General features: G+C 40.9%; 1 protein-coding gene across 1 annotated transcript in view; it reads right to left on the bottom strand.

Moving 5' to 3' along the window:
• lonp2 (lon peptidase 2, peroxisomal) overlaps positions 1–21455 on the bottom strand; it is a 65571-nt gene that overhangs the window by 19816 nt on the left and 24300 nt on the right. The window contains exons 8-13 of the mRNA XM_088339586.1: positions 18788–18906; positions 17973–18112; positions 16902–17043; positions 13735–13885; positions 11729–11855; positions 6862–7001 (exon numbers count right to left, since the gene is read on the bottom strand). Coding sequence (XP_088195712.1) covers positions 6862–7001; positions 11729–11855; positions 13735–13885; positions 16902–17043; positions 17973–18112; positions 18788–18906 — 819 coding nt within the window. The remainder of the gene's footprint in view (positions 1–6861; positions 7002–11728; positions 11856–13734; positions 13886–16901; positions 17044–17972; positions 18113–18787; positions 18907–21455) is intronic.

Here is a 21455-nt window from a genome sequence, read left to right as displayed (position 1 = left end):
GGTAACAAATGATCTCCTACTGGCAGTGGATTCTGGCGCTTCCTCACTTTTGCTGCTGCTGGATCTTAGTGCTGCTTTTGACACAGTGCACCACAATTTCCTACTATAACGGTTGGAAAAATGGATTGGTCTCTCAGGAACCGTCCTCTCGTGGTTCAGATCCTACCTCTCAGATAGGACGCATTGTGTTAAATATGGTGAAATGACATCTGAGCCCTTTAATGTTACCTGCGGTGTTCCGCAGGGTTCAGTGCTTGGCCCCCTTCTTTTCAGCATTTACATGCTTCCATTAGGTGATATTATTCGCAAGTACAATATCAGCTTCCACTGCTACGCAGACGACACTCAACTATTTCTTCCGTTGGAGGAATCTCCCACACTAAACTGTGGAAATTTGGAGGCCTGCCTCATTGAGATAAAAGAGTGGATGTCACTCAATTTCTTGCGTCTTAACTCTGAAAAGACCGAAATGTTAATCATTGGTCCATCTAAATGCCGTGACTTATTCTCAAAAACTGCTGTGAACATTGACAAATGTCACATCACACAGAATGACTCAGTTAAAAATTTAAGTGTCATATTTGACCCTGATCTATCCTTTGAAATACATGTAAAGAAAATTACTAGAACTGCTTTCTTCCATCTTTGTAACATTGCTAAAATCCGTTCAATACTGTCTCAGTCGGATGCGGAAATTATAATTCATGCGTTTGTTACCTCCTGTCTCGATTACTGTAATGCACTACTCTCTGGTCTCCCGAAATCTAGAATCAAGTCTCTTCAGATGGTACAAAATCCCGCAGCGAGGCTTTTAACTAGGACAAAAAATACGATCACATAGCACCGATTTTGGCTAACCTGCATTGGCTCCCAGTTAGCCTTAGATGTGATTTCAAGGTTCTTTTAGTATTATACAAAATCATACATGGACTTGCTCCCTCTTATCTTTTCAGATCTAATTTGCCCCTATGTCCGAAGCCTACGATCTGAGAGTGCCGGTCTTCTGGTGATCCCAAGAGCAAAGAAGTGTTCTGCTGGTTCGAGAGCGTTCTCCATCCGGGCACCGGTGCTGTGGAATGCTCTTCCCCCTGAGATCCGATTTGCAACCTCAGTGGAAATGTTTAAATCTAAGCTTAAAACTCACTTCTACTCCATAGCATATGAATAACCTAGTCTTCTCGTCGGCTGAAAAATAGTCTGTGTAATATAGTGTAATAATCTGTGAGGCCCTTTGAGACTCTATACAAATAAAAATGACTTGACTTGATTACTTCTATCCTATGGGACATGGGTTTTAGCGCACAAAAATGCGTGTATTCAAGGAATTTCAACTCCTTGCCCTGAAGAATTCTCGTGCCGGCGTGATGAAGGGGCCTATCGTGGAAGAAGAGCCGGAGCTAGCGAAGCGGCTAGCGGCGTTGTAAGTCTTCGGTACCATCCGTAATCATGGTAAATGTGAACTCACGACCAAATAAGATCATCGAGTGCTGGTGGAAAACATCGAAGCGCACAGGGAGCGCAGTTGCTGTGTTTTGCGGAAACGTGGTTCACGTTTAGCATTCCGGACGCTAACGTGTAGCCACCCGGAGCTACCCGGAGCTATCCGGCTTCAACGCCGCTATACAGAGACACGAAAGCCGGGGGGAATCGGAGAGGAGGCGGACTTGCTAACACGAGGTGGTGTATCCCTGGATTTTCACAAAGAAAAGATTTCCATCTGCCGCAGGGATGTCGAACCTTTGGACTGGCGTGACGTCATCCACTCCGCTACAAGGACCCCTAGGGCATCATGTTAATCTGTTAATAAACAACGGGGTAGACTGCTGGAAGTGTGAATTTCCCTACGGGGATGAATAAAGTATCTATCTATCTATCTATCTATGTTGGGATTAAAGAAGCAAAAACAACCTGAAGAGCCGTTTAGGACCCGAAAGAGCCGGTTCCTTTCAGTGAGCCGAAGAAGCCGGTTCTCGACCAACTCTACTAACTTTACTCAACTTCGTTCTACTTCTACTCGACTTCAAAATACCGCATTTAGGACACAACGTCAGGGGATCCCGTGTATTATTACCTTCATGCACTGTAACTTTGACTTAAGTCGCTTCTTAATTAGTAATTTTGAGCCCTAATTTTTGTGCGCTGGCTAGATTTTCTTGTGCGCTGACAGTGTGCGAGCAGTGCGCAATTGCGCACGCAGCTTAGAGGGAACACTGGTCACACCTCGATATGCGTGCGCCTGTAGAAATTTCAATATACGAGATGGATTTGGAACAAAAATCTTGCTTGATGTACAAGAGAAAGTCCAAGTTCCGAGCACTCCCAGAGGCTACCACTAGAGACCACTCAAAACCGCTCACTGACACCATCGGCATGGCCCAGTTTGCGCATGTGCTTCCCACCATCAGACTCCTAACCCAATGCACTTGTTTATATTACGCAGCAAGTTTCTTTTTATCGTATAGCATCTCCTTTTTGTGACTTTTTTGGACCTTAGCCATGCGTTCGGGAAAAGGAGATGGTAAGGTTTTTCCCCTACGAAAAAAGGAGAAAGATGTCAATTGAAACAAAGCAGAAAATAACAATAACAATCATCAGCCTTATGTTTGTGTGAGTGAGGGAACAAAGTAGTAAAATCCGTCAACATCTAGAATTTTTACGCTAGTGAAGCTGAAATATGGGCAGCACGGCGGCGCGTGTGGGGCACAGTTCTGAGGTCGAGAGATCAAACCTCCTGTGTGGAGTTTGCATGTTCTCCCCGTGCTTGCATGGGTTTCCTCCGGGCACTCCGGTTTCCTCCCACATTCTAAAAACATGCATATCAGGTTAATTGGCTGATTCAAATTGTCCCTAGGTGTGAATGATGAGCGAGCGAATTGTCTGTCCCTGTGTGCCCTGCGATTGGCTGGCAACCAGTTCAGGGTGTCCCCTGCCCACTGCCCGAAGATAGCTGGGATGGGCTCCAGCGCACCCGCAACCCTACTGAGGATAAGCGGTACAGATAATGGATGGATGGATGGAAATTGAAATATGTCATCCAGGCTATAAAACCAACCAGGAGTTTGACTGTTCTTTCAAAATTGCAAAACACTATTCATGAGGAGAGGGAAAGACTTTGTTAATATGCGACAAGGACCTAGCAGGAAATAACGTCGTGGTAAGCAGAAATCACTGCCTGTTTAAAGGACCGACAACTTGAAGCAGTGTCAGGTACTCAACTGGAATTGATTTCAAGGCCAGCCATTGCTGGTTTGAGAAATTCATAAGAATTTCTGACTGTGAATGTGACTGGCATGAAGAAGCAGTGAGTGCAGATCACAAAGGCGCGAAAGAGTTTTTGTAGCGGTTCGCTTCATTAAAAAAAAGAAAGAAACTAAGAACAGTATGCTGTTCATAAGTTTGTGTGCACGACAATTTAAAGTGACTGTAACTTTAATTTTAAGTGTACAGTAAGTGCTTACGTATCATCAACAATCTCTTGTGCGCCGTCACTCTTCCCGCACCCCTAACAAAAATTTACCGCACTCAAACTTTTTGTCAGGCAGATCCGCCATTGTTGTTTTGGTCTCGCGGTCCGAGTTTTCGTCCGTACGCCGATCTCGAGTTCGAGTTGTGTAGTGAAAGTCCGTCTCTTTTAAGAGAACCGGCTTTTTCGGCTCAACTCATTAAAGAGCCAGCTCTCAAACGGCTCACTTGCGTTGATGCATTATATTACGAATGATTATGTTGTATAAAGAAGTTAAGAAAAAAAGGAAGTATAGAAGGAGAAAATGAAAAAAGACAGGTTTGTGGTGATCCCATCTAATCAGTATATTACCAACAATAATTTAATGCAGAAAATGAATTAATCATTTGAATAAGAAAATGTATTATTCCACTTAATTATATTTGCATGTATTTTTTCCTTCTACGGTGAACGTCCAAGCGACTTCATTTTTGAACTTTTTTTATAATAAACCTCATTCATGTCGAGCAACTCGGTGTCTCACAACAAAATGTTCATTAACAATTATTTATGATATAAGGAAACACATGTACAATATGAGATGTTAAACTACAAAAATAAACATGTTTGAAAAAAAAAAAAAGTTGTTTTCTGTATTTTGTAAGGGAAAATACGACAGTTTGTAACGGCATGGAGCACACTAAATTTTGGGGACCCATAGATCTCTGTTGGGACCCATAGATTTTAGAGCACGCGAGTCCCCGGGACCCATCACTTTTCAGAGGTAAAAAGAACACTGCATGATTTAATTCATGAAAGAATTAGTTTTCAATTATAACATATTGGGAAAATGTGCTTATTAAAGGAGCAAATAGAGGTATGAAACAAATGAAGCTCATAAGTAATGGTACACTACACCTAAAGGATCTGATTTTGAGTAAATTCCTCATTTTTCAACAACACCATTACATGACCAAGGACTGAAAGTCCAGCCCAAATAAAAATGACTAGACCGAAAAGCTCGGTGCATTCTGGATTTCAGTGGCATGAAGACAAGCAACACATGTGAATAAGTCTAGCAGAGAAGTGGCATTAGCTGTAATGAGACTACACTGCCCTGTGAACAGCATGTTGCTGTCAGCCTTGGCCAGGAGACAAAGTTTATTGGTCAGGAGATTGAGGCAAATAAACAGAAAACTGCAGCCAAGTGAAGAGTAGGGGGCAAATTTCTTGTAAAGTATATTTAACCGAGTAGTAAAGCCACAACAACACACATTATTTTTCATTTTTTGGTAGAATTGAATTAATTAGGCACGCTTTCAGTTGAAACGGCCACAGGTTTCTTGGGTGAAACAAAACTATTAAACAACATTTATTTATAAAATGTTGGGGGCGGCAGTAGCTCAGGAGGTAGAGCGATCGTTTTAGGATTAAGGGATCCCAGTTCGAATCCCGGCTTGTCCGTGTTACATGCCGAAGTGTCCTTGGGTAAGACACTGAACCCCCAATACCCCCAATAAGCAGGTTAGCGCCTTACATGGCTGCACAGATCACAGCTGTTTTTGGGAAATGTGAAGCACATTGTAAAGCGCTTTGGGAAGTCATTGACTTGAAAAGCGCTATATAAATGCAGATCATTTCATTTCATTATAAAGTGGATACATTGCAAAGAATAGTTATGCAAACACACACATCCTTCAGAATATGTTACCACGTGTGGTCAAAATGTAGCCTCTAGAAGCACAAACTTTATGTAAAATCCTCAGACGGTTGCAAGCAGCATTTTGAGTTTGAATTATTCCACTTTTCCTATGCGTGACTACCATAAATCCGGACTATAAGCCGCTACTTTTCTCCCAAACTTTCAACCCTGCGGCTTATTCAGTGATGTGGCGAATATATGTAATTTTTCCAACGGCTGCTGCAGCGGCGCTCGAGTACAAAAGGTAAGATTTAGACCGGTGGAATATATGCGCCGAGGAAGACTGCAACTTCTTGGCTTGTGCACAAATTAAATTAGCGTAAACATACCCTCATCGTGCAAAATGCAAAAAGAAAGGCATACGACGCATCTTGCAAGCTAAAAGCAATCGAGCAGTCCAATAAAGAAGGAAACAGAGCTACTGCACGTAAACTTTACCAGACCCGTTTACTGTGTTGCGAGCGAGTTGCTAGCGGGTTTTGGAATAAGGGAGCGTGGGACAACGTCTATATGACAAAGTTTCTTTCCGACACTGAGGAAGACGACTTTGATGGCTTCAGTTCTAAGGAGGAAGATGAGGACGGTTTACCGTGATTTTTACAAGTACGGTATGTTTTTTTAACAGACCCGTTTACTGTGTTGCTAGCGTGTTGCTACCATTAACTGCCCTGTCACAGGCACCGTTTGGGATGAAAGTTATATTGTTATTATTAAAGCTTTGAAAACTCTCTCGGTGTACGGTCTTTCTTTGTAAATATGTGTAACCATGTATAATATGTATTTGCAACTGTATATTTTTGTAAGGTATTTATTTGTATTCATTTTAGAAACTTATACTGATATGTTTTGCACGGGCGAATGAGAAAGAAGGGGCGGAGCAAACGCGGGCTGACGGTAGGTGGAGTAAAGGTGAGACGTGTTTGTGGACTCGGCGGACAATAGTGGATATATATATTTTCCCACTCTTACCTTTGGAAATATACACTTTTTTCCTTGGATTACTTTCAACGGGACCCGTACTCTGCAGGCCTGCATCTAACCTTAAGTATCGGTATCATTTTCCGTTAATTTTGCCGGCTGTGATTTTTGGACTGTGTACTTTAATGAAGGACATTAAGTTTCAATCGCGGGACTTAAAATCGGGTTTGGGTTAATTTTGTGTTTGTGTTACATTTTTCAATGTGGGTGCATGCGGCTTATATACAGGTGCGGCTTGTGTAAGTACAAAATCGGTTTTCCACTTAAAATGTGGTGGGTGCGGCTTATAATCAGGTGCGCTCTATAGTCCGGAATTTATGGTACACACAAGAACACTATGAAATGTGGCTTGCTGCATTAAGGCAGAAAAACATTCACATCTTGGTGGAATCAAAGTTCATTCAAAGCCTAGAATGACACTGAAATCATTGCCTCTATTTTTCCCATTTTCAAAGGTGGACAGTAAGGGAAGTAAATTGTGAAATACTAAGAGTTTCTGTTTATCTGTTTGCACGTCTTTCCAAAAAGATAAATGCCCAAATCCAGTTTTTGTGGACCATTGAACGTCCTGGTGGGGGCCACCTTAATAAAAATTCTTGTCTTAAGCCCGTTGGGAGATCAGCATTACTATAATCTACAAGCTCAGGGCTTCTGTAGTTTTGTTTTGCTGACGCACAGATCGTAAGCCATCACATCTTAAAAAGATCCATATTTTCATATTTTGTGATCAGAATCTTACCAGCAGCCTGCTGTGTGTGGCCTTCAGCAGTCAACTGCTCACTTAGGTCTTTTTGGCCTTCAGCGATCTTCACAGCAACTGCTCGGCAGATTGCTCCAATCTTCCTCTCAAATGAGCGCACGCCAGCCTCACGCGTGTATCTAAACATAAATGAGCAAAAACAAATTAAACAAAAGCCGCTCGTCAAGGTTAAATCCCTCTTGAAATGTGCTCTTGTTAAGTTTCGGACTTTGTGACAAATCTGTTAGTGTATGCATTAAGATAGATAGATAGATAGATACTTTATTCATCCCCGTAGGGAAATTCACACTTCCAGCAGTCTACCCTATTGTTTATTAACAGATGAACATGATGCCCTAGGGGTGCTTGTAGCGGAATGGATGACGTCACGCTAGTCCAAAAGTTCGACATCCCTGCGGCAGATGGAAAACTTTTCTTTGTGAAAATCCAGGGATACACCACCTCGTGTTAGCAAGTCCGCCTCCTCTCCGATTCCCCCCGGCTTTCGTGTCTCTGTATAGCGGAGTTGAAGCCGGATTGCTCCGGGTAGCTCCGGGTGGCTACACGTTAGCGTCCGGAATGCTAAACGTGAGCCACGTTTCCGCAAAACACAGCAACTGCGCTCCCTGTGCGCTTCGATGTTTTCCACCAGCACTCGATGATCTTATTTGGTCGTGAGTTCGCATTTACCATGCCTACGGATGGTACCGAAGACTTATAACGCCGCTAGCCGCTTCGCTAGCTCCGGCTCCTCTTCCCCGATAGGCCCCTTCATCACGCCGGCACGAGAATTCTTCAGGGCAAGGAGTTGAAATCCCTTGAATACAAGCATTTTTTGTGCGCTAAAACCCATGTCCATAGGATAGAAGTAATCCATAGTGTAGTTGTCAAAACGGGAAGAAAAAAACACCGAAGATAGGAGCAGACAATAAAACAATAGGGCAGCTGCTGGAAAAGGCAGCAGCTCGTGGCAGCGCCGCTTTGAAAGATCAATTACCCTAAACCAGCAAACTATGTTAACATCACCACATAAATTAAAACAGCTTTTACAACGCAAAGGTGTTTTAGGCCAAAAACATTCAAGAATAGAGGTAGTTAAGATGAGTGTCTTGCCAAAGCTCTTGATCAACTTCCAGTCTCTTCTAGTGTTGGTTCCCAGATCACAATTCATTGAATGGGATAAGTGGATATCCAGGTTTTTTTGAGGTGGGGAAAAAAACCCAGAAATCGATACAAGACTCTGCAGCTTCCCAAAGATAGATGGGGGGGCTGGCCTTGCCAAGTCTAGAGGAATACTTTTTCGTAGCACAAATTAAACCACGTATTTACTGATGCAAAGATGGTTAAGTTGCAAAATGGAAAAATCTAGAATTAGGCAAACAAGGAGGTACAAAATTTAATAGCTGTAAAATTGTTCAAAAATGTATGTATCCAGCTAGGGGAAATAACTAATAATATTATTCAAAAATGAAATAAGATAGTTAGAAATACAATTTGGAAAGGGGGCATGAATTCTGAGCTGGTTTGCCTTCGAAGAGAGATTTATTCCGTGACAGAACGATAAAGGGTTCCAACAATGGACATGCAAAGGTATTACTGCAATATGTATGATTGTTTTTGTGGAATTCAAAAATAAATTTGGGTTGCAGGCAATGTTCTCTCTAATTTTCCACAGGTCTGAGCTTTCACACAAAGTCGGTGAGCAACGCTTGAAACAGTGAGCCACCATAATCCCAAGTGTGGCAAGATAATTAATTATCAAACATGCCCAAAACTTGACATCAAAATACATTTTGCTGAGTTTCCGGTAATGCAAAATTATTTTTCTCTTTTGAATGAATTGACTCATGTACTATTGCAAAGATTGTACGGCCTACAAACGTCGTTTGTTCTTACAATTCTTTCACAAGATATCCATTTCTTTTTATTTCCTGATATATTTTGTCGCATAATATTAACATTTTTGGGGTCTTATTTAGTCGGTTGTAAGATACAGAACTGTAATTAATCACATTTTTTAGTGGAAGTACAATGTACGCAACAAGATTCACCTGATTTAATTGGAAATTATTTAAATGTAACACAAACTTTTTCTTCTTTTTCCGTGTTTTTTTTTACTTTTCTTTAAATTCCTTTAAAATAAATTTATTTGTTTATTTTTTCCGAGCTGTTTTCTTTTTGTTCTCTATTTACTTTTTTTCCTACATTTCTTTCTTTTCTTTTTTTCTGGCTTTTTTCCTTTTTTTTCTCTTCCTTTTGTTTCTTTTTTTCTCAGCTTTTCACTACTTTTTCATTTTGGTATTTTTTTCTTTTTTGTTCTATTCTCCCCTTCCTTTAAGTCACTTTGTGATTAATTTTGCATAATATTTGGTCAAGTTGGGATTAAAGAAGCAAAAACAACCCGAAAAGCCGTTTAGGACCCAAAAGAGCCGGTTCCTTTTAGTGAGCCGAGCCGAAGAAGCCGGTTCCCCGACAAACTCTACTCAACTTCGTTCCCCTTCGACTCGACTTCAAAATACCGCATTTAGGACATAACGTCAAGGGAACCCGTGTATTTTTACCTTTATGCACTGTAACTTTGACTTAAGTCACTTCTTAATTAGTAATTTTGAGCCCTCATTTTTGTGCGCCGTCTAGATTTTCTTGTGCGCAGAGAATGTGCGAGTAGTGCGCAATTGCGTACACGCGCAGCTTAGAGGGAACACTGGTTGCAGGGAAGTTACCTTCAATTAAAAGACGACCAACACAAACTAAGGAAACTTGGGACTAGTCATAAGGTCATCAACATTTTTGAAAGAGCCTGTAGAAGTAAAACCTTAAAGCAATTTCAAATATCTATGAATGTTTGATGGCATGTAGTGGCCATTCATCACTTTATATTTAAAGAAAGAGGGAAAGGAGAGATTAAAAAATAACAGAAGATGAGTGGTGGAATATTTGTAAAACAGTGCATATCCACTAGCTTCTTGAATCTGAGGGATTTCAACTGGAAGAATGTCGTCAGATTTTTAATACCCCCAAAACTAGAAGGTTTTTCCAGGTTTCAACAACAATGCTGGAGAACATGTGGACAGGAAGACGTTGACCACATGCATATATTTTGGCCAAGAATACAAGACTACAAGGAAAAAAATGTTGTTTGTTTAAAAAAATAATATTGGGATATAGGACACCTGAAACATTCAAGGTGCTCTATTTGGGAAATCTAACAGAATAAATATCACAGAGAAAGGATGAGTATCTGGTTAAAATTTACTGACAGCTGGCAAAAAAGTAATAACAAGATTATGATACAAACAAGATCTCCCCACCGTGGAGTAGTGACTGTGCACTGTGGAGGAAATATTTGTAATGGAGAGGACCACATTTCGAATAATAATACACTGGAACCTCGCGAGTTCGCGGTTCCACTTTTGCGGGTTCAGAGCTTCGCGGGTCTAAAAAATATACCTTACCTTCTCAATAAAAGCATTTATTGACTTGACGCCATTGAGCGCAAGCTTATGTCAACTGAGGACACGGTGTGGACACTCTTATTGTGAAGGGGAGGGGGAGGCCCTGACACAATGCTTAGTCATGGCGATTTACCGCTTCGCTCACCCCCCTCTCCTTCAACTCCTCCCACCTCACCCCCTTCTTATGTGGCGCTGTTTATCATGGAGGAACTCGGCGAGGCGACGTAAGTATATTCTCTTCCGTCACATTTCACCTCAAGTTTGACTTTATTATACCAAAAGCGAGCGGTTGTTTGTACTACCTAAACACGGCTAATTGTGTGTGGTTTTCGTTGTAAAAGCCGTTCGATGCCGCTCGCTAAAGTATGTTGTTATTCACTTTCATTAAAATGAACACAGACCATTTTTTTAACTGTTGTTTCCCAAAACGCTTCACAAACACTCATCAAATATCACATTTTCACTGTTTTTATTTTCAATATGTAACCGGTAGTGTTAACAAGCGAAATAAGCTGCGATGGCTGTATGTTTTTGAGAGCGGTTAATACAATCATACTGAATGGTTTGTAGTGGTTTCGCCGCGGTCCTATTCCGTGTAAATTGATTATGTAAGACATGGCTACACTTGTGGGTCATGTTTTAGTACATTCAGTTTCTGTGTGAAGAGTTCTGGATGAGTCACCCAATAACTCCTTGCCATCATGCTAGCGATCACTTCGGTTTAATGGCGGAGGGGGGTATACTGTATACATGTATACGTTTTTTTAAGCATTTTTGAAGGGGCGCCGCTACTTCGCGGATTTTCAGTTTTTGCGGGTGGTCTTGGTCCCCATTAACCGCGATAAGCTAAGGGATTTACTGTACAGAAGACCCTATGTTTGTTTTCTGTTCTCCCCTTCCCCCCTCTGTTCTTTGTTGTGTGTTGAAAAAGAACAATAAAAATAAAGTTAGCAAAAAAAAAACCCCTCATTGCCACTCTCAAATTGTTGCATTAAAAAAAAAAAAAGATTTACTCTGAACACTTATTGAAAATTAAATCTGCAAAGCTGTTTGATTCAATTAAAATGTTGCAGTGCTTCTGCAAATCAAAGAGTTGCTCGGGCACTTGACATCTTAACATTTTCCCATATAACATTTCTTGTGTAAATACCATGTAAATTATAACTATAGCCTTATCCCCCTTGTTTTATAACCTTATCTTCTCTGTTCCTTTATCTTCTTGGCTCATACCTCACTGTGAATGTGTAAAACTGGAGGGTCATGCCCAATTTCGTTGTCACAATATGTTAACCCATTTTGTAACAATGACAATAAAGGTATATTCTATTCTATTCTATAACTGAAAGGGAATCCCCAAGTCACAGATGTGTGTTAAAGGCTATGAGTGTGCAGTGACCACATTTACAGCATACCTGCTTATAATATCCTTGGTGGTGTCTTGTGGGATATGAAGCTGTTTAGATGATAATCCGTGCTGCTCCATTTGGTTGGGTATCAGGTGACGGTAACCAATCTCCACTTTCTCCTCCTGCGTGTAGCCTAAAACACTCATTTAGAGAAAAAGATAGATGGATAGATACTTTATTCATCCCCGTAGGGAAATTCACACTTCCAGCAGTATCCTTGTGTTGAAAATAAAATAATAATAAAGTAAAAGGAATATAATGCATAAACACCCAATGTAACGTGTTGATATAGAGTATTTAGATAGTGCTACGAAACATACTCACTGTAATAAAAATACAGTAATATGCAATGTGGGGGTGTGGTTTAATGTGGGTTTTTACTCCCCCGGGTGGAGTTAAAGAGCCTCATGGCATGAGGAAGAAATGATCTCCTCAGTCTGTCGGTGGAACAAGACTGTGACAGCAGTCTGTCGCTGAAGCTGCTCTTCCGTTTGGAGATGATGCTGTGTAGTGGATGTGATGAATTGTCCATGATTGACCGCAGCTTTTTCAGTGTCAGTCTCTCAGCTACTGTTGTCAGGCTGTCCAGCTCTGTGCCCAAAACAGAGCTTGCTTTTCCCACCAGTTAATTAAGACGAGAGGCATCCCTCTTCTTGGCGTTGCCTCCACAACACGCTGCCGCATAGAAGAGGGCGCTTGCCACAACAGTCTCATAGAACATTTGTAGGAGCTTTTTGCAGATGTTGAAGGACGCAGCCACTCTGAGAAAATATAGTCGGCTTTCACCTTTCCTGCAGAGCTTCTGTGTTTGCAGTCCAGTCCAGTTTATTGTCCAGCTGCACACCCAGGTATTTGTAGGTCTGGACAAATTCTACACATTCTCCTTTGATGGTTACAGAAACCGGGTGAGTTCTAGTTCTCCTGAAGTCCACCACCATCTCCCTGGTCTTGGTGGTGTTCGGGTGCAGGTGGTTAGCGTTGCCCCATTGGACAAAGTCCTGAATCAATTTCCTGTACTCCTCCTCCTGCCCACTTCAGCAAACTTCTGCACGTGGCAGGAAATGATCCTTTTATTTTTTATTTTTGAGAGTTAATACACGTTTTAAATCACTGCTCACTTATCTTTCATAGTGTTAAATGAACGGACACAGTAAAGGGCATGTGGTCAATTAAATCTTGTAACCAAAAAATCATTATGACAAACTATGTGGGTGTGACTATTTGTGCAACTGTGATAGGCCGGTGTATCCTGTCAGTCAAGCAAGGCGAGCACACAATTTAATGTGTCCAAAATAAACTGCCCAGCCATAGATACAGCTAGTATTTCAGCAGCTCGTTACATTGAAAGGAAATTCATCAATTAAGTTGTTCTCTGAGAAAAGTCAGAAGAGCACAAATAAATGGTGATCACTAGTGAGTGCTCAGTGGATTATTATCGGGTTCGGGAAGCGACTGAGGCGGCGTTACGAGAAAAAGCAAATAGCAAAGCTGCAGATCTAGCTTTAGCTAGGCTAACAACTCTCTTAAGCTACCCCTCGGCTATTGCTACATATAGTATTTCAGCAGCTCTTACATTAAAAGGAAATGCATACATTAAATTGGATTCTGAGAAAAGTCAGAAGAGCACAAAGAAATGGTGATCACTAGTGAGTGCTCAGTGGATTATTATCGGGTTCGGGAAGCGACTATGGCGGCGTTACGAGAAAAAGCAAATAGCAAGGCTGCAGATCTAGCTGTAGCTAGGCTAACAACTATCTTAAGCTACCCCTCGGCTATAACTACAGCTAGTATTTCAGCAGCTAGTTACATTGAAAGGAAATTCAGAAATTGAATCGGACTCTGAGAAAAGTCAGAAGAGCACAAAGAAATGGTGATCACTAGTGGGTGCTCGGTGGATTACCATCAGAAGCGACCGAGGCGCCGTTAGCAAAGAAGGCAAATAGCAAGGCTGCAAGTCGAGCCTAATACTGCGGCTAGGCTAACAAGTCTGTTGTGTGACGAGCCAAACTCACCAGGCACCTGCAACACCTCCATTCTGTCCAAAAGAGCGGGTGGAATCGTTGCCGTGGTGTTGGCTGTGGCGATGAAGAGCACTTGTGAGAGATCGAAAGCCACATTGAGATAGTGGTCTGTGAAGCTGTGGTTCTGCTCTGGGTCCAGCACCTACGGGCACCGCACAAAATAGTCAGCTTCCTTTTGCAAAGAATATCCAACGTCTCAAGTGAGACTACCAAAACAGGAATCTGTTGATCACATTCAAATATACAGTGGAACCTCGGTTTTCGAACGCCTCTCAGTTCGAACAAATCGGAGTCCGACCCAAAATTTCCAGAAATTCTTGCTTTGCAGTTCGGTCAAACAATCGGAGTTCGAACGCTGGTAATGCGTGAGTGCGTACGCTAGGGAGCGATGCTGAGCGGCGTACGGGTGTAGATCGCTCTTTTCCTGACCAACTGTTATCGCGTGCGGACGTGCTTCGTTTTGCTTTCGCTTTTAATATAGGTGTACCAAGTGTTTTAGCCCCTAATTATGCCTCCGAAAAAAGTCAGTGCAAGCAGCAAAGTTACAGGTGAAAAAAGAAAACTAGTGCGTACAACTATTGCATTTGAGAAATAAATAATAGCAAAATATGAAGAAGGTGTGCTGATCTTGCTAGGGAATACCCCACCGTCCACCTGCGCCTTCTGCTGACCACCACAAAGGTAAGAAAGCCTATGCATATTTCTTTTCTTTATCCCTTTTTTTTTTTTTTTTTTACACGTTCGTGTTGGCGTAATCTTTCGATAGATTACGATAACGCGAACGTACGATTAGCCTGGGTCAGCTTTACGTTAAACATTTAAGTTAAACATTCAGGGTGTTGGAACGGAGCCCCCTTTCCAATGAACCGCTCACCACTTGTTGTGGAGACCCAGGTGCTAAATGACTTGTAAACGACCTGATTTTTTTATTTTTACACGTTCATGTTAGCGTAATCTTTCGTACGGAAGATTACGATAACGCGGACGTACGTTTAGCCTGGGTTAGCTTTATGTTTACGTTAAACATTCAAGGTAAACATTCAGGGTGTTGGAACGGACCCCAACATTCAGGGTGTTGGAACGGAGCCGCCTTTCCAATGAACCGCTTACCACTTGTTGTGGAGACCCGGGTGCTAAATGACTTGTAAACGACCTGATTTTTTTATTTTTACACGTTCAAGTTAGCGTAATCTTTCGTACGGAAGATTTAGATAACGCGAACGTACGATTAGCCTGTGTTAGCTTTAGTTTACATTCAAGGTAAACATTCAGGGTGTTGGTACGGATTAAAACGATTTACATTATTTTTAATGGGAAAAATGATTTCGGTGATAGAACAAATCGGTTTTCGAACAGGGTTCTGGAACGGATTATGGTCGAGACCCGAGGTTCCACTGTAGTTATTATTTGAAGGGTACATTGTAGAGAGAAAACAGCAATTTGCTGCACATTGCTCTTCGGAGTCTTATCCAAAGATTTGTCAATGAAATGGAGCTCGGAAATATGTGAAGGCCGGGGTAGAACCTTCAGATTACGTCATATAATCCTCTGTGGATATTGAAGGGGGTTCCGCATCATTAGTTTTAGAAGCCATCAGGCTTCTTTCTGTTTTCACATTCTACATTAAACAAGAATGTCCTATTTACAGATGTCTTAATGAAAAATGTTTTCCTTTCTATTCAGGAAATAACCCATATGTTTGGCTGCAATCGAATCCAAGCGTAATTGCGCAACACCCCATACCAAATAATTGTTTTCCCAAAATGTTGCAGCCTTTTAATTGAAATCGTACCTTTGTTCATTTCATAAGAAAACTAAATAAATAAGTAAAGGGTTGGAATTGTTAACAATTCACAAATCATGTTTCTCAAATGTTTTAGGCTTGTCTTGATGTTCACTGGCATACGTTTCTCTTCTAATGACGCTCTGGCGTCTGTCAGATGTTTGTGGAGAAATTGTGCAGTCACCTTTTTTTTGACGTGCTTTTCTCACAACATGGCAAAAACCGTTCTGTCTGGTATTTTTCTTAGTTGTCCAGTGGCTGCTTTAATTTCCACTGCTGCTGTTGAGTGTCATGTCGGCTTTAGATTCAGTATGGGTGACAAAGAACATGATTTTTTTTTTTTTTCTATTTTCATATAGCCTTTTACTGCATGTCAAGACTCCGCAATTGAGTTTTCAGTTTTTCTGACAACATAACTGAAATTTCTAAGTTCTGATTAGCTTCTTACACAGATAAAAGACACACTTTAAGGGTGGAGTGGGGCCAAAACTCTCAATTTCGCCGTTAATATTGCATGGCATTGCAAATGTAACTGATAATTTCATTTTTGAGTTTGTGAAAGGATATAAGATAACTAATTTTACGATCACATTATATACACAGGATTATTACAGCTTGAGGCAAGTTAAATTCCATAATTTTAAAGACTTTTTAATGCCTTTTCAACTCAAATTTCAACTCAACAACAAAAAAAAAAGATTAAAACAAACAAAACAAAAGAGAAACATCACATGAATTAGAGGCAATTTTAAACAAATGGGTTTTTTTTGGAATAATTTTTGAACCAACATTTTGGTCCAGCTGAAAACTCCTCTTCTAAAAACATAGCACTCTCTAAAGGCGTTCGAACTCCGATTTTTTGACCTAACAGCGAAGCAAGAATTTCTCAAAATTTTTGGTCGAACACCGATTTGTTCGAACTGAGAGGCGTTCGAAAACCGAGGTTCCACTGTACCACTGAAAAAACTAAGCTAAATATTGGCGTTGAGATTTTTTACTGTTTCGGCCCACCCGAGAAGTCTAAACCCTGCCCCCCAGCCAAACTAAGTTTTTTTCGTGTCTGTATTATAGCAACCGACAAGCAAATGTTAATCAATGTGTCAACACGAAAAAAATATATCGTGTTATAAACAGTTTCGTGTGTGGAGGAGTGTGGGATTGCTGCATGCAATTCGTATGCAAACATTTTTTTCTCTCCTATGGAATATTTGTGCTTGGTTTCCAGGTCGCCCCACTGGAAGATAGTGACAAGTGGCTGTTGACCACATGGTAAACACCAACCTCAGCATTTCCTGCTTGACCTCATAATTGGCAGGGAGTATAATGGCTGAGCGCATGTTGCATATACATTTGTCATGTGATAAAATGAGCTGACCTCAAGCAGTGCAGCTGCAGGATCTCCTTGCAGACTCTTCGCCAGTTTATCCACTTCGTCCAGGAGGAAAACTGGATTGTTGACACCTACAGTCTTTAGACCATTGATAATGCGGCCCGGCATGCTGCCTACATAAGTACGTCTAGAGGAAGATTAAAATTCACATATTGTTAAGTATAAGAAATACACTTGAGAAAATGTGAAATACCGTAAATTCCGGACTATAAGCCGCTACTTTTTTCCCCAAACGTTCAACCCTGCGGCTTATTCAGTGATGCGGCCAATACATGTCATTTTCCTAACAGCCGCCAGCGGCGCTCAAGTACAAAAGGTAAGATTTAGACCGGTGGAATATATGCGCCGAGGAAGACTGCAACAACATACCCTCATCATGCAAATTGCAAAAACAAAGGCACATGACGCAGCTTTCAAGTAGGGGAAAGAGACATTTTATCAAATAGACGTCGTCCCACGCTCCCTTATTCAAAAACACGCAATCAACATGCTCGCAAAGTAAAATTTACGTGCAGTAGCTCTGTTTCCTTCTTTATCGGACTGCTCGATTGCTTTTAGCTTGAAAGCTGCGTCATGTGCCTTTGTTTTTGCAATTTGCATGATGAGGGTATGTTGTTGCAGTCTTCCTCGGCGCATATATTCCACCGGTCTAAATCTTACCGATTGTACTCGAGCGCCGCTGGCGGCTGTTAGAAAAATTACATAAATTGGCCGCATCACTGAATAAGCCGCAGGGTTGAAAGTTTGGGTAAAAAGTAGCGGCTTATAGTCCGGAATTTACGGTACTCCTGATCCCACATGTGACACTACAATGTTTGATCCGATCCTTTCTAACAGGTAACTTGATTTGAAACACGCTTATAAGAATGCCATATGTTTTTCTATATTAACGGTAGCCGTTAGTCAGATGATGTTTAGATGCCAACATTACAAAACTGAGTAATGGCTGAACATTTTTACTTCGTCAACACACTGTTGAGAAGCGTCAATAAGCCATGGGTATCGTTTTTTTGCAGTCAAGTCAAGGGCCTTGCAGAGAGCTGAGGTGCGCTGTACCTGTGTCCTCGGATGTCTGACTGGTCACTAACACCCCCAAGAGCGATGCGGTAGAATTCCCTGCCCAAAGTCTTGGCGATGGAGCGTCCCACACTGGTCTTACCCACTCCTGGGGGTCCCACAAAGCACAGGATTGGGCCCTGATGACAAAGCAATTCTTTTAATTTTGTGCCGGCCACGTAGACTGTGGTCTTAGATGTATTGAGGCTCAATCCCATTAATTCCTCTTTCACCCACCCACTTTGTTTTGCTTATCTTTCCCCTACCCTTTCCACTTCCTTGGTGAGGGGCAAGGAAACAATTTATCTAGGCTGCTTACCTCGTGTTTGGTGTGATGTAATACTTTAGACAACTGTTTATTTTTTCCCTTTCAATTTTACTCACTTAAAAGCAGTAACAGTGGAACTGGTTACAACGATAAGCTATAATGTTTAACAAGCAAAATAAATATGCAGCCTGACGAATATTGTTTTTCGCACAACCACTTCTTTTGCGCAGCTGTACTTTTTTTTTGTACTGTAGCGCCCTCTGTAAGAATTTACATCCCATAACACAACAATTGGTTCATTCTAACCATCGATTTCTTCCAGCTGGTTGGTAATGACAAGGGTACATTCTAAGGAGAATTCAGTGCGCTCCTGAGCTGACTTGGTTAATCGGACAGATGTCTCTCATTCTTCCACCATACGCTACGCCTTGCGGAGGATTCTGGCTTTCTTACCCTCAGAGTGAAGGCTCTTCACTAGAGAAAGGAGCAAAATAGAAGAGAAGAAGGAAAATTGGGATTAAGCCGAAGTATCGACTACTAGAGCAACCTTTAGAGAAGCTTTCAGCTGTCTAACAGCCAGGTACTCCAGGACTCGTTTCTTAAGCTTGTCCATGGCATAATGGTCATTGTCCAACAGTGTTCTGGCAGCATGAATATCCAAGCAGTCTGTGGAATAGCATGGAAGGATGAGACAAAATAGTTTATTGTCAGGTACAGTTGAAAAAATGAAAAACATGAAAATATGAATATTTTAGATAAATACGACAAAAATAAAAGCCAGTGGTACATTTAATCAGACAATATTTCTACAACACAGGATTACTTAAATTATAAAAAAAGGTTTCACAAAATTTTGTGCAAAAGATTTGCAGAATAACGTCAAAGTAGGGAAAAAGCACAGGTCACATCATCAAAATTCCAATATTTATTGATACAAGGTTGAACTGTGTACAAACAGTGTCTAAATGAAAATCAAATTTAGCTGCTGTAACTGCCGGAATGAATAGAAAGTTAGCCCCTTAATTCAAAATCCATTTAAAAAAAAGTTTCTTTCCATTGTTTGTTTTATAGCCATATTAGGTGTAACACAGAACATAGTTATCAGAGTTCATGAGCATTCCATATTTCTAAATTCCATTCTATTCCAGAAATAATTTTCATAAATCTGCATAAAAAGAAGTAAAATATAATTAGCCACGCAGGATTAATTGTACACCTCAAGGGACCTGACCTAACCACACAAATACATCACAAGACTACAAATCCTAGGTTCACATTTTGTAATCAAAACAAATTCTTTTTGTAGGAAATAGTTTTAAGTAGATAACAGTTATTCATTTAGCAATCATTAAGCTTGGCCAATAAATCGCATACCTTAATTTCGTGTTCTTTATTAACTTTGTTTCTAGTGGAATTTTGTGCACAGCTACCAAGCACATGAGGAGCCTCAAACAGCCACTTCTAAGATAGAGAAGCAGCCCTGCTGCTGCTCTTACTGGTAAATAAAGGTTAACTTTTTATGGTCTTTCATAACGAGTCAAACGGAGCGATTTAAGAGAAAGATTTGAGTTGTGAATTTATGTTACATATATTTTCTCAACTGTTTCTCCTCACAAGGGTCGCCGGAGTGCAAAAGCCTAATCCATCACTCTTTGAGTGGGGAGTGGGGTACACCGTGCACACAGAGACAACCATTTACACTTGCGATCATTCCATTAAACAGTTATTTCCCACCCTCTTGTTTTAGGTTTACAGAATTATGCAAAAACAAAATGCATGCAGAAGTCCGAAGTTGCTCTTCAAACAATGTTATTGATCGGCATATGAATAGAATAGAATAGTATTTTGTAAATATGTGTAACCATGTATAATATGTATTTGCAACTGTATATTTTTGTAATGTATTTATTTTAGAGACTTATTCTGATATGTTTTCCACGGGCGAATCAAAAAGAAGGGGCGAAAACCACGGGGGCTGACGGGAAGTGGAGTAAAGGTGAGATGGGTTAACATATTGTGACAACAAAATTGGGCATGACACTCCAGTTTCACACACTCACAGTGAGGTAAAGAAACCAAGAAGATAAGGAACAGAGAAGATAAGGTTATAAAATAAGGAGGATAAGGTTATAGTTATAATTTACACAATATTTACACAAAGAAATGACGGCATGTAGGATGTTACATACAGTTGGTATCGTAAGGGTTTGTGCAATATGCATTTGGTGCAAAAATAGTCGGTATCCGCAAGGGGGGGGATGTTTCATTAAATGAAAATATATATATTTTCAAATTGTGCCTTCAGTTCCCACATGTTTATTGATCGTTATTAAAAAGGAAATTCATGCAACAAAATTACATACAGTGGAACCTGGGTTTTCGAATGCCTCTCAGTTCGAACAAAAATTTAGAGAAATTCTTGCTTCGCTGTTCGGTCAAAAGTTCGGAGTTCGAACGCCGATAATGCGTGAGTGCGTACGCTAGAGTGTGATGCTGAGCGGCGTACGGGTGTAGATCGTGTAGATCGCCCCCACCCCTCGTGACCAACTGTTATCACGTGCGCACTCGCCTCTTTTTGCTTTCGCTTTTAATATCGGTAAACGGAGTGTTTTAGCCCCTAACTATGCCTCCGAAGAAGGTCGGTGCAAGCAGGACAGGTGAAAAAAGAAAAGTTGTTTGCACAACTATTGCCTTTAAGAAAGACAAAATAGCTAAATATGAAAGAGGTGTGCGAGTTTCCGATTTTGCTAGGGAATACAGCATGCGCCTTCTGCTGACCACCACAAAGGTAAGAAATCCTATTCATAATTCTTTTCTTTATCTTTTTTTTTTTACACGCTCATGTTTGCGTAATCTTTGGTACAGAAGATTACGATAACGCGAACGTACGATTAGCCTGGGTTAGCTCTATGATTACGTTGAACATTCAGGTAAACATTCAGGGTGTTGGAACTGAGCCCAAAATTCAGGGTGTTGGAACGAAGCCCCCTTTCCAATGAAGCGCTAGCCACTTGTGGTGCTAAATGACTTGTTAACGACCTGATTTTTTAATTTTTACACGTTCATGTTAGCGTAAACTTTCGTACGGAAGATTACGATAACGCCAACGTACGATTAGCCTGGGTTAGCTTTAAGTTTACGTTTAAACATTCAAGGTAAACATTCAGGGTGTTGGAACGGATTAAAACGATTTACATTATTTTAAATGGGAAAAA

This window comes from Urocampus carinirostris, chromosome 7 (assembly GCF_059441175.1).
Source record: "Urocampus carinirostris isolate Australia breed hairy pipefish chromosome 7, RoL_Ucar_1.0, whole genome shotgun sequence".
Lineage (NCBI taxonomy): Eukaryota > Metazoa > Chordata > Actinopteri > Syngnathiformes > Syngnathidae > Urocampus > Urocampus carinirostris.
This window is presented reverse-complemented; position numbering and strand designations above follow the sequence as displayed.